This window comes from Terrapene carolina, unplaced genomic scaffold (assembly GCF_002925995.2).
Source record: "Terrapene carolina triunguis isolate 2854851 unplaced genomic scaffold, T_m_triunguis-2.0 Scaffold235, whole genome shotgun sequence".
Lineage (NCBI taxonomy): Eukaryota > Metazoa > Chordata > Testudines > Emydidae > Terrapene > Terrapene triunguis.
In genome coordinates, this window is record NW_020664586.1 from 362,730 (window position 1) to 377,901 (window position 15,172).

The 15,172-nt window shown below is 56.3% G+C and overlaps 1 protein-coding gene across 5 annotated transcripts in view; it reads right to left on the reverse strand.

Moving 5' to 3' along the window:
* The window catches only part of UBA7 (ubiquitin like modifier activating enzyme 7), a 58,075-nt gene that overhangs the window by 32,744 nt on the left and 10,159 nt on the right, over nt 1-15,172 (reverse strand). For all 5 annotated transcript variants that reach the window (XM_026657042.2, XM_026657041.2, XM_026657039.2 and 2 more), the window contains 2 exons: nt 4,702-4,836; nt 4,314-4,472 (listed from right to left, as the gene is read on the reverse strand). In XM_026657042.2, coding sequence (XP_026512827.1) covers nt 4,314-4,472; nt 4,702-4,836 — 294 coding nt within the window. The remainder of the gene's footprint in view (nt 1-4,313; nt 4,473-4,701; nt 4,837-15,172) is intronic.

Here is a 15,172-nt window from a genome sequence, read left to right on the forward strand (position 1 = left end):
TGTAAGGTTTCATGAGCCACGGCATTAACGGGTAAGCGGGATCTCCCAGGATCACAATGGGCATTTCAACTTCCCCTACCGTGATCTTCCGCTCTGGAAAAAAAGTCCCGGCCTGCATCTTCCTGAACAGCCAAGTGTTCCGAAATATGCATGCGTCATGCACCTTTCTGGGCCAGCCTGTGTTAATGTCAATGAAACGCCCACGGTGATCCACAAGTGCCTGGAGAACCATAGAGAAATACCCCTTCCGATTAACATACTCGGATCCTAGGTGGGGTGGTGCCAGAATAGGAACGTGCGTCCCATCTATCGCCCCTCCACAGTTAGGGAACCCCATTTGTGCAAAGCCATCCACTATTTCCTGTACGTTACCCAGAGTCACGGTTCTTCTGAGTAGGATGCGATTAATGGCCTTGCAAACTTGCATCAACATGATTCCAACAGTCGACTTTCCCACTCCAAACTGGTTTGCGACCGACCGGTAGCTGTCTGGAGTTGCCAGCTTCCAGATTGCAATAGCCACCCGCTTCTCCACTGGCAGGGCAGCTCTCAATCTCGTGTCCTTGCGCCGCAGGGTGGGGGCAAGCTCCTCACAGTCCCATGAATGTGGCTTTTCTCATCCGAAAGTTCAGCAGCCACTGCTCGTCATCCCAGACTTCCATGATGATGTGATCCCACCACTCGGTGCTTGTTTCCCGAGCCCAAAAGCGGCGTTCCACGGTGCTGAGCATGTCCGTGAATGCCACAAGCAATTTCGTGTCGTACGCGTTACGCGGCTCGAGAGCATCATCGGACTCCTCACCCTCACTCTCACTGTCACTTTGGATCTTAAGGAATAGTTCGACAGCCAAACGTGACGTGCTGGCGAGACTCGTCAGCATACGCCTCAGCAGTTCGGACTCCATTTCCCGCAGACAGATCGCGCTGCACAGAAACCGTTGAAAGATGGCGCCAAAGGTGGACGGAAACAAAGGGATTTCTGGGATGCGAAGCGATGCATCACGGGGCGTTGGGACAGGACCCAGAATCCCCTGCACCCACACCCCCTTCCCACAACCCACGGCGCCAGAATGGGAAAAGGTGCTCTGTGGGATAGCTGTCCATAATGCACCGCTCCCAATAGCGCTGCAATTGCCGCAAATGTGGCCACGACAGTGCGCTGGGCAGCTGTCAGTGTGGACAGACTGCAGCGCTTTCCCTACTCAGCTGCACGAAGTCAGGTTTAACTCACAGCGCTGTACATCTGCAAGTGTATCCAAGGCCTTACTGTTGAGCCTATGTCAGTTTTAGTATTTTGCATGAATACTGTGTGTACCTCAGTTTCCCTGTGTGCTGCACCAATACCTCGGTGGTGGGAATAAGAGTGTGTGACTTTGGCTGAGATTTCTGCGGCAGGTGAAGCTGCTCCAGCTGCCTGCACATATGCTATGACCCGTGCCTTTTGTAACCTGAGACCCAGAAGGGAGATGCAACCAGGTGATGACCAGGTGACTCTTGGCCCTGAGAGACAAAGACAAGGAGGAGCAACGGGGGTATCTGAGGTTGGGTCACTGGAAGCTGTCAGTCTGCTTGAGGGGACTGGAAGAGGGGGTGTCCAGGGCTTCTGGCCCACGACTCCCCAAGATGGACTTGGCTGAAAGTCCCTGATTTCTGTGTTAACAAGTTCTGTCCTACGATGTGTTCCTGTCAACTAATAAACCTTCTGTTTTACTGGCTGGCTGAGAGTCACATCTGACTGCAGAGTTGGGGTGAAGGGCCCTCTGGTTTTCCCAGGAACCCCGCCCGGGCGGACTCACTGCAGGAAGCACACGGTGTGGAAGGGGATGCTGAATGCTCCGAGGTCAGATCCAGGAAGGTCGAAGCTGTGTAAGCTTTTGGAGACAGTATGCTCAGAGAGGGGAGGCATGCTCCCCCAGAGTCCTGACTGGCTTCATATGGAGTAGTTCCAGAGCATCGCCTGGTGACTCCGTGACAGGGAGTGAGGGGCACCAGCAGATCTGGGAGGAGCCCAGGGCTTGGCTAGCTGGAGGCTGTGGATCAGGAGTGAGAGGCACCAGCAGAGCTCAGAGGAGCCCAGGACAGGGCTAGCAGGGAGCTATGGGAAGGGAGTGAGGGGCACCGTCAGAGTTGGGGGGAGCCTACGACTGTGCTAGCAGGGGCTGCGGGGCAGTAGTGAGGGGCACCAGCAAAGCTGGGGAGGAGCCCAGGACTGGGCTAGCCAGGGGCTGTGGGGCAAAAGTGAGGGGCACCAGCAGATCTGGGGGGAGCCCAGGGCTGCTCTTGCAGGAGGCTATGGGGCGGGAGTGAGGGGCGTTGCACAGGGCCGGCTTTAGGGCGATTCAGCCGATTCCCCGGAATCGGGCCCCATGCCCCTAAGAGGGCCCCGCAACGTCCCGAAGGAGCTGCCACCGAAGTCTCGCCGCTGTCTTCGGCGGCAGCTCAATTGCTGCCACGGAGGAAGGTCTCGCCGCCAAAGTGCTGCCGAAGGTACCGGCAGCTGATCGAGCTGCCGCCAAAGTCCTGGCACTGTCGTCGTCGGCAGCTCAATCGTTGCCGCTGTCTTCAGCGGCATTTCGGCGGAGGGTCCTTCCTCCACGGCAGCGATTGAGCTGCCGCCGAAGGCAGCGGCAGGACTTCAGCGGCAGCTCCTTCGAATCAGGCCCCGCGGTGCCTAAAGCCGGCCCTGGCATTGCAGATGTAAGAGGACTGTTAGACCCTTATTAAAACTGAGTGAGGTGTTTTGGTTGGCTAGCTCCCAGTACCAAAAGGAAGGGGAAGGGTCGATGGGAAATCAGGACCCTGAGACTGACAGTCCCCAGGGGCAATGGGGAGAAGCCAATGCTCCAGGTCAGCTTGATTGACAGGGCGGGCAGGCTAATGAGGGAGTAGGGTGACCAGATAGCAAATGTAAAAAATCAGGACAGGGGGTGGGGGGTAATAGGTGCCTATATAAGAAAAAGCCACAAATATCGGGACTGTCCCTATAAAATTGGGACATCCGGTCACCCTATGAGGGAGTCAGGAGTGCAGAGCGGTCCCATCCTCCAGTGAACTGGGGATGCCTGGAAAAGAGTGGGACTGAGCTAAGGAGAGAGCCGGGGACCAGGCTGAGCTGGGAGCAGAGCCACGCCAGCTGAAGCCAGAGGGGCCAGAGGAGCAGCCCAGGGGGCTGGAGGCAGAGCAGCAGCAGTGCTGGGGCTGAAGCTGGGGCAGTTCGGAGCCACGTGCAGGGAGCAGCTGGGGAGAGCGAAGCGGGGGGATCCTGGGCAGAAGACCCAGTGCAGGGAAGAGTTGGGAGGGGGATCATAACCCCGATGGGGGGCTGACACTGGGAAGAAGGGTCCTGCAACCTCAAACCTGAGGGTGTGTGGCCCCTGCCAGAGCAAGTGTCCAACCCGCAGCATCCCTGCAGCACAGCCAGGGCCTGGGCAGGAGGCCTGGGCCGTATGAGGAACAGACTGTGAACTTCCCTTACCCTCCGGAGATGGCTGGTTGTGGTAGCCCCATGCCACAGAGTGGAGTGACGGGTTTTCCTTTCACCTTTCCTGTTTTTTCCTTATTTTTTAATTGACTGCTGTTTAATAAATTGTATTTGCTTTGAACTTTATGTAATGATCAGTGGGTCAGGGAAGCATCCAGTGCAGAGAGAGCACCCCGGAGTGGGGACACCCTAGCCCCTGCCCTAAGTGACCACAACAAGGTTGGGGGTCGAGCCCCCCCAGGAATCCTGAGCCCAGCCTTGTTGGGGTTACGAGGACTCTGCCACACATGAGTAGAAGGGGCGTTCTCGAGGTCAGGCAGGCCTCTGGGTAAAGGGAGTGAGAGGGAGGACCCATTCCACCAGGGTGGTGTATAAGCCAGGAAAGTTCCCCACAATAGCAGGATCAATCCCCCGCTTACACACAGCTGGGGGGAGACCAGGACTGGGGTAGAAGGTGGCTGCCAGGGAGCCAGCTCCTCCTAGACATGAGTCCCAGCCTAAACCAGCCTCCTTCTGCCCCAGCTGCACCTCCCACCCCCAGGAGACCCACTCTAGGGCGCTCCTTGAATTCGCCCACAAAGGTGGGCTGCAGCTGGAGTCTGGCTTGGATCGGGGCACCACCTGGTGGCTGTGTCAGAAACCCAGTGGTTTTGGTCCACGTTGGCATGTGGCAACACCCAAGGACATATCAGGCACAAGGTCTGAGTGTCTGGAAACCCGCCTCCTACCCCTCCCCCACTTCCCAAGCACTTGCTGTGGCCCTGCCCCTCCCCAAGCCAGCAGCCAGGGCTCAGGCTCACCCTGCCCTCCCCTCCCCCCTCCGGCCACGCACCTTCAGCACCTCCTGGGCAGCCAGGCCTCCAAGGAGGGCGGCCATGGGGCTCAGCTCCCCTGCGCTCACATGGGCAAACATCCGCACCAGCCCCTCATCCAGCAGCTCCTGGTGCACGGTCAGGCCTCGTGCCAGCTCCAGCAGCCTCTCCGCATCCGCCTGCAGGGACAGGCACGGGTCAGGTGGGGGCGAGGCAGGACCCAGGCAGGGGCGGAGCACAGGCAGGGCACAGGTGCAAGTTGGGTCAGGGCTGGGGTGGGATGCAGGTGGGGGTGGGGCACAGGTGCAAGTTGGGTGCAGGCAGGGATGGGGTGCAGGTGGGGGCAGGATGCAGGCGGGGGGCACGAGGCCAGAAGGTGGCTGACTCCCAGGCAAGGGCCCTCCTCACCTGGGCTCTGGGCTGGGGCAGCCGTCCCATCTCGGCAGCGAAGGTGTGCAGTGCCCGGAAGGCCAGGTGCAAGCTGTGCCCTCGGTCGTCCATGGCTTTGATCTTTGGCTTGGCCAGGGAGGCTCTCAGGGGCTCCTGCAGGCAGAGATCAGAGTCTGGGGTGGTGCTGCCCAGGGAGCTGGGTACAGACTGGGACGCACCCCCCACAGAGCAAGGCAGCTGGGCACAGGCAGGGCTAGGCTACTCTGCCCCATGACAGGCTCTTGGCATGGTGCTGCCAGGCTCTGAGAGCCATGCCAGGGCCTGGACACATGCCCAGCAGCAGGACATGGTGCCAGGCCCACACACCCATGCCCCGAAGAGCTGTTGGGCCGAGATCTGGCACAGAATGGTCCCCCCACCTCCGCCAGGGCCCCCAGGTGCAGATAGGTGATGGGCCCGTCTGGGGGCTGTTACAAATGGCTAACGTTCGAGCTACTGATGGGGGGGTGGGGGCTTGTCTGCTGCCTCTGCCAGATGTGTGTGTGTGACTGGGCAAGGCCAATATGGTGTCAGAGCGCAGGGCGAGCATCTGGCAGAGCCGACAGGTCTCGGTTTGTCTGTGTTCGTCTCTTGCCATCGCGGATTAGACCCTGGCCCATATAACCACTGTTCACTGCCCTGGAGTTATGTGGAGTGCCAGGAACAGGTTGGGGAACGCTAGGCAGAAAACTGGCCTTGGTCCTTACACAGCCCCTCCCCCCATCACTTCTACACAAACTGGTCAAGTTTTCAAATTTGCTCTTCCACCTTTGGGGCCCATGTGCGCCTGCTGGCCGCTGTGCCCACTTCCCACTGAGCCCATTGCCCACTGAGCCTGCTGTGCCCACTCCCCACTGCGCCCGCTGAGCCCACTCCCCGCTGGGCCCACTGCCCACTGAGCCCACTGCCCAATGAGCCCACAACCTTCTGTGCCCACTGTGCCCACTCCACCCACTGAGCCTGCTGTGCCCACTCCCTGCTGTGCTCGCTCCCCCCTGCGCCCGCTACCTGTGAGTCTGCTGCCCAGTGTCTCCTCAGGCCTCATCCTCCCTGGAGTTCTACTGCAGAACAGCCCCCGCGCCTCAGTTCCCCATGTTAACACCACAGCAATCCCGGTTTCTAGCCATGGGGAACAGGGCTGATTTCCAGAGGGCCCGGGGCACTGCCCACTCACTGTCCCAGCGCCCAGCCTCAGGAACACCCCATGGTGCACACAGCCTGAGTGGGGCACCTAGACTCTCTGTGCCAAGAATGGGGGGGGATCAGAGCGGGATCCCCAAAAGCCAGTATGCTGGGTGGGGTCTTCCCCCCAGAATGGAGCATGCTAAGCCCCACCCCTCACAGAGTTCAGCACCTAACTCCCCAGGGCACGGAGACATTAGGTTCGGCCTGGTGATCCATGAACAGGGACTCCTCTGGAGTCAGGCAGCTCCATACACAGCGGCGGGTGAGATCCACCTTGTAGTCCTGGGGTTAGTGCACTGTTCAAACCCTTCTGACCGGGGGGGGGGGGGGGGTCTGGGATCTCCCCACCCTGGGTCTGTGCTCTAGCCATTGGGCAAGCAGTTACAAGGTGAATGGTGCCCCATCTCCTCTCCTCCAGCCAGCCTCTGGTGGGGCCCGATCTAGCGCACAGCCTCTGAGCACACTGACCGGATCGGGTCCACATGTCCCATGAGCATTGCCCCCATCTGCCTGGTTCGCAAATTGTTCTGGTGCGTTGGTGGGATACTGACACCCAGATGCTGGAGCACGGCAGCAGTGCACCCGTGCCGCATGGAACCGAGGGCACCACGGGAGCATTGACCTGACAATGTGGCGCCAACTGAGCTCAGGTGCCTGCAGCGTTTGGTGGGAGTTTGGGGAACTGCAGCGGAGCCTAAAATTGGGACGTCAGCACCGAGCCCTTTGCGAATCAAGCCTTAAGTCTCCATAAAGAGGAACAAAGAGGACGAGAGAATTACAGACCAGTCAGCCTCACTTTGCTCCTTGGAGCAAATGAACAAACCAGTCAGTTGTGAGCACCCTCAGGATGATCGGGGCTAAGACATCACCAGCAGGCATTGGTCAAGAACAAATCACGGCAAACCAGCCTTCCTGCTTCGTCGGGGTTCCTGGCCCGGTGGACAGGAGAGGAGCAGTAGAACTGATGTACAGTAACTCCTCACTTAAAGTATCAGAGGCAAGGCCGGCTCTGGCTTTTTGGCCGCCCCAAGCAAAAAAACCAAACCAAAACAAAACAAAAACCCAGTGATCTGTGCGCCGGAGCGCGGGTGCAGGGGGACCGGCTAGCGGGGGGGAGGGGGAGGGAGCGGGAGGGAGAGAGAGAAAAGGGGGGCGGCCAGGGCTACAGCGGGGCACTACCACACAGCCCCTCCCGCCGCGCCGCGCTGCCTGCCACGAGGGCTCCGCTCCGGTCGGCGGGGAGGGAAGGACGAGGACTGCCCTGCTGGGCTTGCTGCAGGGCGCTCCCGTCCTCCGCCCCCTACAGGGCGGCCAGAGCGGAACAAAAAAAAAAAAAAAAAAGCGGCCATGCCGCCCTAGGATTGGGCAGAATGCTGCCTCGTTCAATCTGCCGTCCCAAGCACCAGTTTGCTCGGCTGGTGCCTGGAGCCGGCCCTGATCAGAGGGGTAGCCATGTTAGTCTGGATCTGTAAAAAGCAACAGAGGGTCCTGTGGCACCTTTAAAACTAACAGATGTATTGGAGCATAAGCTTTCGTGGGTGAATGCCCACTTCGTCAGACGCATTTCCATTACATGCATCTGATGAAGTGGGCATTCACCCATGAAAGCTTATGCTCCAATACATGTGTTAGTCTTAAAGGTGCCACAAGACCCTCTGTTGCTCCTCACTTAAAGTCGTCCCGGTTAAGGTTGTTTCATTGCTGATCAATTAGGGAACTTGCTCGTTTAAAGTTGTGCAATGCTCCCTTCTAACATCGTTTGGCAGCCGCCTGCTTTGTCCACTGCTTGCAGGAAGAGCAGCCCGTTGCAGCTACCTGGTGGGGGCTTGTAACCAGGGTGGACCGGCAGCCCCCCCATCAGCTCCCTGTTCCCTTAAGTTCCCTGTGCTGCAGCCGCCCAGCAGGCTATCAATAGGAAGTTCAGCTGTCCCTCCCCCCACTGCCATGTCCTGCTCCTGCCCTCTGCCCTGGAGCTGCTCCCAGAGACTCCTGCTTGCTGTGCAAGGGGTGGAAGGGGGAGCTAATGTCAGGGTGTTCCCCTCCCCCCTGCTCCTTCACCCCGCTTACCCCTTCTCCATATAGAGCAGGAAGGGGACACAGACGGAGAGAGACAGAGAGAGCTTGGGGCAGCAGCTGCTGTCTCAACTTCCTGATCCCCTTAAAAAGACAATGCACTTAAGAGTGGGTCAGCTTACTTAAAGGGGCAGTGTGCATTTCTCTCTCTCCCCCAAACACAAGGTGTGTGTCTGTCTCTGTCTGCTATGCTGTCTCCCCTCCCTCGTGTTCGTGCTGCCTTGATGAGAGGCTACATTAACAACAATGTGTTAACCCTTGAGGGCTCAGCCAAGTGCTAGTTCATCATTTAGCAGCAAGGCATTTCCTGCGAAATATCCCTCCCTCTTCGACCCTCTAACTTCACCACCTCAACCAAACTTCACAATCATCATAGCTGTGAACAGTATTAAATTGTTTGTTTAAAATGTATATTGTGTGTATATCTATATAATATATAGTTTTTTGTCTGGTGAAAAAAATTTCCCTGGAACCTAAGCTCTCCCCCCCCAACCCCCCATTTACATTAATTCTTATGGGAAATTGGATTTGCTTAACATCGTTTCGCTTAAAGTCGCATTTTTCAGGAACATAACTACATCGTTAAGCGAGGAGTTACTGTATCTTGAGTTTAGTAAGACTTTCGACCCTGTCCCCCATGACATTCTCATAAGCAAACTAGGAGAAAGTGGTCTAGATCAGGGGTGGGCAAACTTTTTGGCCGGAGGGCCACATCTGGATGGGGAAATTGCATGCAGGGCCATGAATGTAGGGCTGAGGCACAGGGTTGGGGTGCGGGACGGAGTGCGGGTTGTGAGAGGCGGTGAGGTGTGCAGGAAAGGGCTCAGGGCAAGGGGTTGGGGCGCAGGAGAGATGTGGGGTGTATGAGGGGGCTCAGGGCAGGGGTTTGGGGTGCAGGAGGGGTGCAGCAGGGGGCTCAGGGCAGGGGGTTTAGGTGCAGGAGGGATGCGGCAGGGGGCTCAGGGCAGGGGGTTGGGGTGCAGGGTGCAGGAAGGGTTTGGGGTGCGGACTCCAGCCCGGCACCGCTTACCTTGAGTGGCTCCGGGATGGCAGCAGCATTCAGTGGGGCTAAGGCAGGCTCCCTGCCTGCCCTGGCCCCGTGCCACTCCCAGAAGCGGTCGCCACCACGTCCCTGTGGCCCCGGGGGAGGAGGAGCAGAGGGCTCCGCGTGCTGCCCTCGCCTGCGGGTACCTCCTCCGAAGCTCCCATTAGCCGCGGTTTCCCGTTCCCGGCCAATGGGAGCTGCGGAGGGTGGTACCCGCAGGTGACGGCAGCGCACAGAGCCCTCTGCCCCCCCGCACCCCCAGGGGTGCTGGCCGCTTCTGGGAGTGGCACAGGGCCAGGCAGGCAGGGAGCCTGCCTTACCCCTGCAGCACCATGGGAGTGCCAATCCTGGGGGCCGAATATGGCCCATAGTTTGCCACCCTTGGTCTAGATGAAACTACTATAAGGTGGGTGCACAACTGGCTGAAAAGCCATTCTCGAAGAGTAGTTATAGTGGGAGGGTACATCTAATGGGGTCAGCAATGGTCAGTCCTGCGGCTGGCACTATTCAATGTTTTCATTAATAATGCATAATGGAGTTATGACATTATTAATATGAACTTGGGACTGTATAGATCATTGTTGCCACCACTATTATATATTTGCAACAAATATTGTACAAAAGTTGTCGTATAAGGTGACTATGGAAAGGTTATAATTTGCTGGGTATGATTATGCTATCTGAATGCTTGTATCATTTTTGTAGCTGAAGTTATGAATATTGGCTATGTACTTGTATATCAATGTGTTTTGATTCTAAGTAGCCTCAGTGAATCATTTGGTCAGCTTCTTGAGAAAGGACTATTCTCAGTAAGTGCCCAATCAAGAAACACTTAACTGACACTGGACTTTGGGAGATGCCAATCCACATCTGAGCTTTCCTGGGAACGTTCAAACTAACATGTAAACAATGGCATCGGCCTGCAAATTGAGTCATGCCTGGACATGTGACTTGCCCATGTGACTCCAGACTCCATCTTGCTACTGTGATTTTCCACACTAAGAACAAAAGGTGTCCTTCAACAAGCAAGAGACTATAAAAGGCTGCTGCATCTCCTCCATCTTGTCTTCAAGCCTGCTTCTTACTTCTGGAGGTACTTTGCTACAAACTGAAGCTCTGAACAAAGGACTGAATGACCCATCCCAGCTGTGGATGTACTCCAGAGACTTGATTTGAACCTGCAGTTTATTCCATCACTGCTACAAGCCTGAACCAAGAACTTTGTATATTGACCTGGGCAGGGCCGGCTTTAGGCCAATTCCGGCTCCGCGCCAAAGAGGGCCCCGCGCCCGCACCAAAGAGGGCCCCGCGCTCTAAAGAAGAGTGGCTAACTTAGGCGCCTTTTTAATTTTTACTCACCCGGCGGCGCTCCGGGTTTTCAGTGGCACTTCGGCAGCGGGTGCTTCACTCACTCCGGGTCTTTGGCGGCATCCTTGAGTGCTGCTGAAGACCCAAAGCGCCTCCGGGTGAGTCATCCCTGCCGGGGCCCCATCAAAACTATTCGAATCGGGCCCCGCACTTCCTAAAGCCGGCCCTGGACCTGGGTCTGGAGCTTGGTCCTGTGGGATCGGGAGAACCTTTTTCCTTTTACTGGGATATTGGTTTTCATAACCATTCATCCACATAACGAGTGGCACTGGTGGTGATACTGGGAAACTGGAGTGTCTAAGGAAATTGCTTGTATGACTTATGGTTAGCCAGTGGGGTAAAACCGAAGTCTTCACTGTTTGACTGCTTTGGTTTGCCTTGGTGTGCAAAGGAACCCCAGCCTTGAGCTGTAACTGCCCTGCTCTAAGCAATTTGTCCTGAATTGGTACTTTCGAAAGTATCCCACCTAGGGCAGCATCATTACAGGAGTGGAGAGCATCCTTATCAAATGTGCAAATGACACTGAGCTGGGAGGGGTTGTAAGTGCTTTGGAGGACAGGATTATAATTCAAAATGATCTGAACACATTGGAGAAATGGTCTGAAGTAAACAGGATGAAATTCAGTAAGAACAAATGCAAAGTGCTCCATTTAGGAAGGAACAATCAGTTGCACACAAACACAATGGGAAATGACTGCTGAGGAAGGAGTAGTGCAGAACTGGATCTGGGGGTCATAGCGGACCACAAGCTAAATATAACTCAACAGTGTAACACTGTTGCAAAAAAAGCGAACATCATTCTGGGATGTATTAGCAGGAGTGTTGTAAGCAAGACACAAGAAATAATTCTTCTGCTCTACTCTGCACTGACTAGGCCTCAGCTGGAGTATTGTGTCCAGTTCTGGCGCCACATTTCAGGAAAGATGTGGACAAACTGGAGAAGGCCAGAGAAGAACAACAAAAATGATTAAAGATCTAGAAAACATGACCTATGAGGGAAGATTGAAAAAAAAATGGTTTTTTTTAAGTCTAGAAAAGAGAAGACTGAGAGGGGACACGATAACAGTTTTCAAGTACATAAAAGGTTGTTAAAAGAGGAGGGAGAAAAACTGTTCTCCTTAACCTCTGAGGGTAGGACAAGAAGCAATGGGCTTAAATTGCAGCAAGGGAGGTTTAGGTTGGACAATAGGAAAAACTTCCTGTCAGGGTGGTTAAGCATTGGAATAAATTGCCCAGAGAGGTTGTGGAGTCGCCATCACTGGAGACTTTTAAGAGCAGGTTGGACACACACCTCTCAGGGACGGTCCAGGTAATACATAGCAGGCGGCAGGACTAGATGACCTCATGAGGTCCCTTCCAGACCTGCATTTCCAGGAGTCTGAGTGTTTGTGTGCACCCCACACAAGGCCTGGAGGGATGAAGCTGGTAAAGGGGCCAATCAGCTGCTCAGGCTGCCCACGGAGAAGAAGCCAGGGAGCAAGGATTTCATTAGAGGCGGCTCTGCTGGGCAGGAGCAGGTGGGCCCATACAAGCAGGAAGCTGGCACCCGTGGGGGCTCCAGTCCCTCCCTGGGAGGGGTGTTGGGGCTACAGCAAGCAGCCTACTCCTGGGAGGAGGGTTTGGAGCTGGTACAGCCAGGGGTAAAGGGGGGGGACGGGACGACCAGATGCTGTAGGAAGGAATCCAGGGAAGGAGCAAGGGCTGCAGGGAGCAGCCAGAGTTGCCAGGTATGGGGCCCCGGACTGGACCGAGTAGCAGGCGGGCTGGGTTCCTCTGCCAGCCCCTGCAGATGTGGCGCCAGAAGACTGCCTGAGGCTGTTTGTGTGGAAGGGCTTTGGTAACCCCAGAAGGGGAATCCTGTAGGGAGTCAGCCGGAGGTGAAAGGGGCTGCAGGGCGAGCCAGGACAGGGGAAGACACTGCCAGAGGAGGGTGCAATGCCTGGCAGAGCTAATCCCCAAGAGCCCCTTGCGGAGGGGAAGCAGGTGGCTGTAGGAGGGAGCCCAAGGAACCAGCTGGGCTGGACAGGGGCTGCTGGGGAAGGCCGCAGTCCCCGCTGGGCAGGGGGAGGAGGGCTGGGAGGCTACAGGACCAGGTAGCCCACAGTCCCTCCCTGGGGGGGAGGTGTTGGGGGGCTGGCAAACCCCAGAGAGGGGCAGGGCCAGGAGAGGGCAGGAGGTGGCAGGAGAGGGCTCAAAGGGAATAGGCCTTGGCAGCTGAGCAGAGGGGCCCTGAGTCGGAACCTGGAGCAGAGAGTAGGCCCGGGGCCCTGCCAGCCACTGAGGAGTGGCACTGGGGCAGTGAAAGGGAGTCTGCCAGGGAGGGAGACTGGTGCCTGGAAGGGAAAAGGCTGGTAGTGGCCTGGCTGGAGGCTGAGTCACCAAGAGGCAGCAGCAGCTTGGGGCGTCGCAGACCCGGTGACAGGGACGGAGGGAGGGAGGGCCTGCGACTGCGGGAAGAGGCTCCACCTGGCAAGCTATTCCCCAGTGACCAGGGGAGGCGCCAGCCCAGTGGAGCCCCCGTCATGGGAACGAGACTTTTACCAACGTTCAACACACTCACAGGCCTGATGATTAACAGTGGGTGGGGATGGACGCCAACCTCCTGGGGCTGCCCTGACTGACGCTGGGCACTTCACCCCTGAACAAGAGCATCCACACAGGGGTTCGGGGCAGTGCATGGCCTGGCTTCATACCTTTGAGACATGCCCTTACTAAGACAAGCCTCAGGTTCCTTTAGTTTCACAGGCTTTCCCTGGGGTTCCATGGCACGTCCACAGCAGGGCCTGCAGACAGTCTGATGCAAAGCCCTGTGCTGGTGAAGAAGCAGTGCGAGGGCTCATCTGCACTAGAGAAATAGGTTGGTTTAACGACATCAATCAGGCATGTGAAAAATCCATGCCCCCCCCACCCCCACATGGCAGAGTTAAGCTGTCCCAAGGTAGACAGCACAAGAATTCTTCCATTGACCTAGCTGCCGCCGTTGAGGGAGGTGGATTGCCCACACTGACCAGAGAGCCCCTCCCGTTGGCACAGGTAGTGTCTACACTGAACACTACAGCAGCATGCTCCAGGGTTTTAAGTGTAGACAAGCCCTTAGCCACACAATCGGTATCCGAGTTGTCAAGGTCTAGATAATAATGGTTAATTTAGCATTATAGTCTGTGTCCTCACTGTTAAGAAAACGTGGGTTTACTGTGGGAGAACTAATATGCATTAGCACAGGGATGGGCAAACTTTTTGGCCCCAGGGCCACATCTGGGTATGGAAAGTGTATGGCGGGCCATGAATGCTCTTGAAATTGGGGGTTGGGGTGCGAGAGGGGGTGAGAGCTCTGGCTGGGGGTGCAGGCTCTGGAATGGGGCCAGAAATGAGTTCAGGGTGCGGGAGGGGGCTGTGGGCAGGAGGTTGGGGCGTGGGGGGGGAGGGAGGAGGGCTCTGGCTGGGGGTGTAGGCTCTGGGGTGGGGCTGGGGATGAGGGGTTGGGGGTGCAGGAGGTTGCTCCAGGCTGGGATGGAGGAGTTTGGAGGGGGGGAGGAGGGGGGAAATCAGGGCTGGGGAAGAGGGTTGGGGTGTGGGAGGGGGTCAGGGGTGCAGGCTCTGAGCAGCGCTTACCTCAAGCAGCTCCCAGAAGCAGCGGCATGTCCCCCCTGCAGCTCCTACATGGAGGTGCAGCCAGGCAACTCTGCACACTGCCCTGTCCGCAGGCACCACCTCTGCAGCTCCCATTGGCCACATTTCCTGGCCAATGGGAGCTGCGGGGGCAACGCTTGGGGTGGGGGCAGTGTGCGGAGCCCACTGGCTGCCCCTACGTGTAGGAGCCGGAAGGGGGACATGCTGCTGCTTCTGGGAGCCGTGCGGAGTGACGCAACCCCCGACCCCACTCCCCGGCTGGAGCACCGGAGTGGGGCAAGCCCCAGACCCTGCTGGGAGCTCGAGGGCCGGATTAAAACATCTGGAGGGCTGGATGCAGCCCCCGGGCCGTAGTTTGCCCACCCCTACATTAGCACCTCCCTGTGAAGACCCAGTGCTCTACATGTCCCACTAACAGCTATACAGATGAAATCAGACAATCTCTATGGAATGAACTCGCACAGGAAAAAGACAAAGGACAAAAACATGCCATCTGCCACCGGTGGGTGAACACTTCTCACACAGTGATCACTCCATGTCTGACCTCTCAGTCCTCAGCCGCACAGGAAATCTGCACAACTCCTTCAAAAGACGAGCCTGTGAGTTTACATTCATAACTTTGCTAGACACTAAAAATTGTCTTAATAAAGACACTGGATTTATAGCTTATTACAACAATCTGTAACCACTAACCCCCTCTCCCTTTGTGTCCTGTGACTACAGGGGTGTTAATGGGCCACTCTACGTTAAATGGTTCCTTACAATATGTGTAACTACTTACGCTAAAACTATCTGTTCAATCTTAAATTTAGCCAGGACACTCTCAATAGGTTTCCAGAGCTGAAGAAGAGCTCTGTGTGGCTCGAAAGCTTGTTTCTTTCCCCAGCAGAAGTTGGTCCAATCAAAGCTATTCCCTCACCCACCTTGTGTCTCTAATATGCTGGGACTGACACAGCTACAACACCACTGCAAACGTAGTGGAGACACAGCATTTTAGTTTCTCCAAAAGGCAGCCAATGCAAAGGAGTAACAGCATAATTCACCTTAAAAATCCTTGCTTTCGGCAGTAGAGAGCAGTAAACTTGTCAAAATGATACTGAAATGTATCCTAACACAATATGTAGCATATATAAAAAATTAAATTAAAAT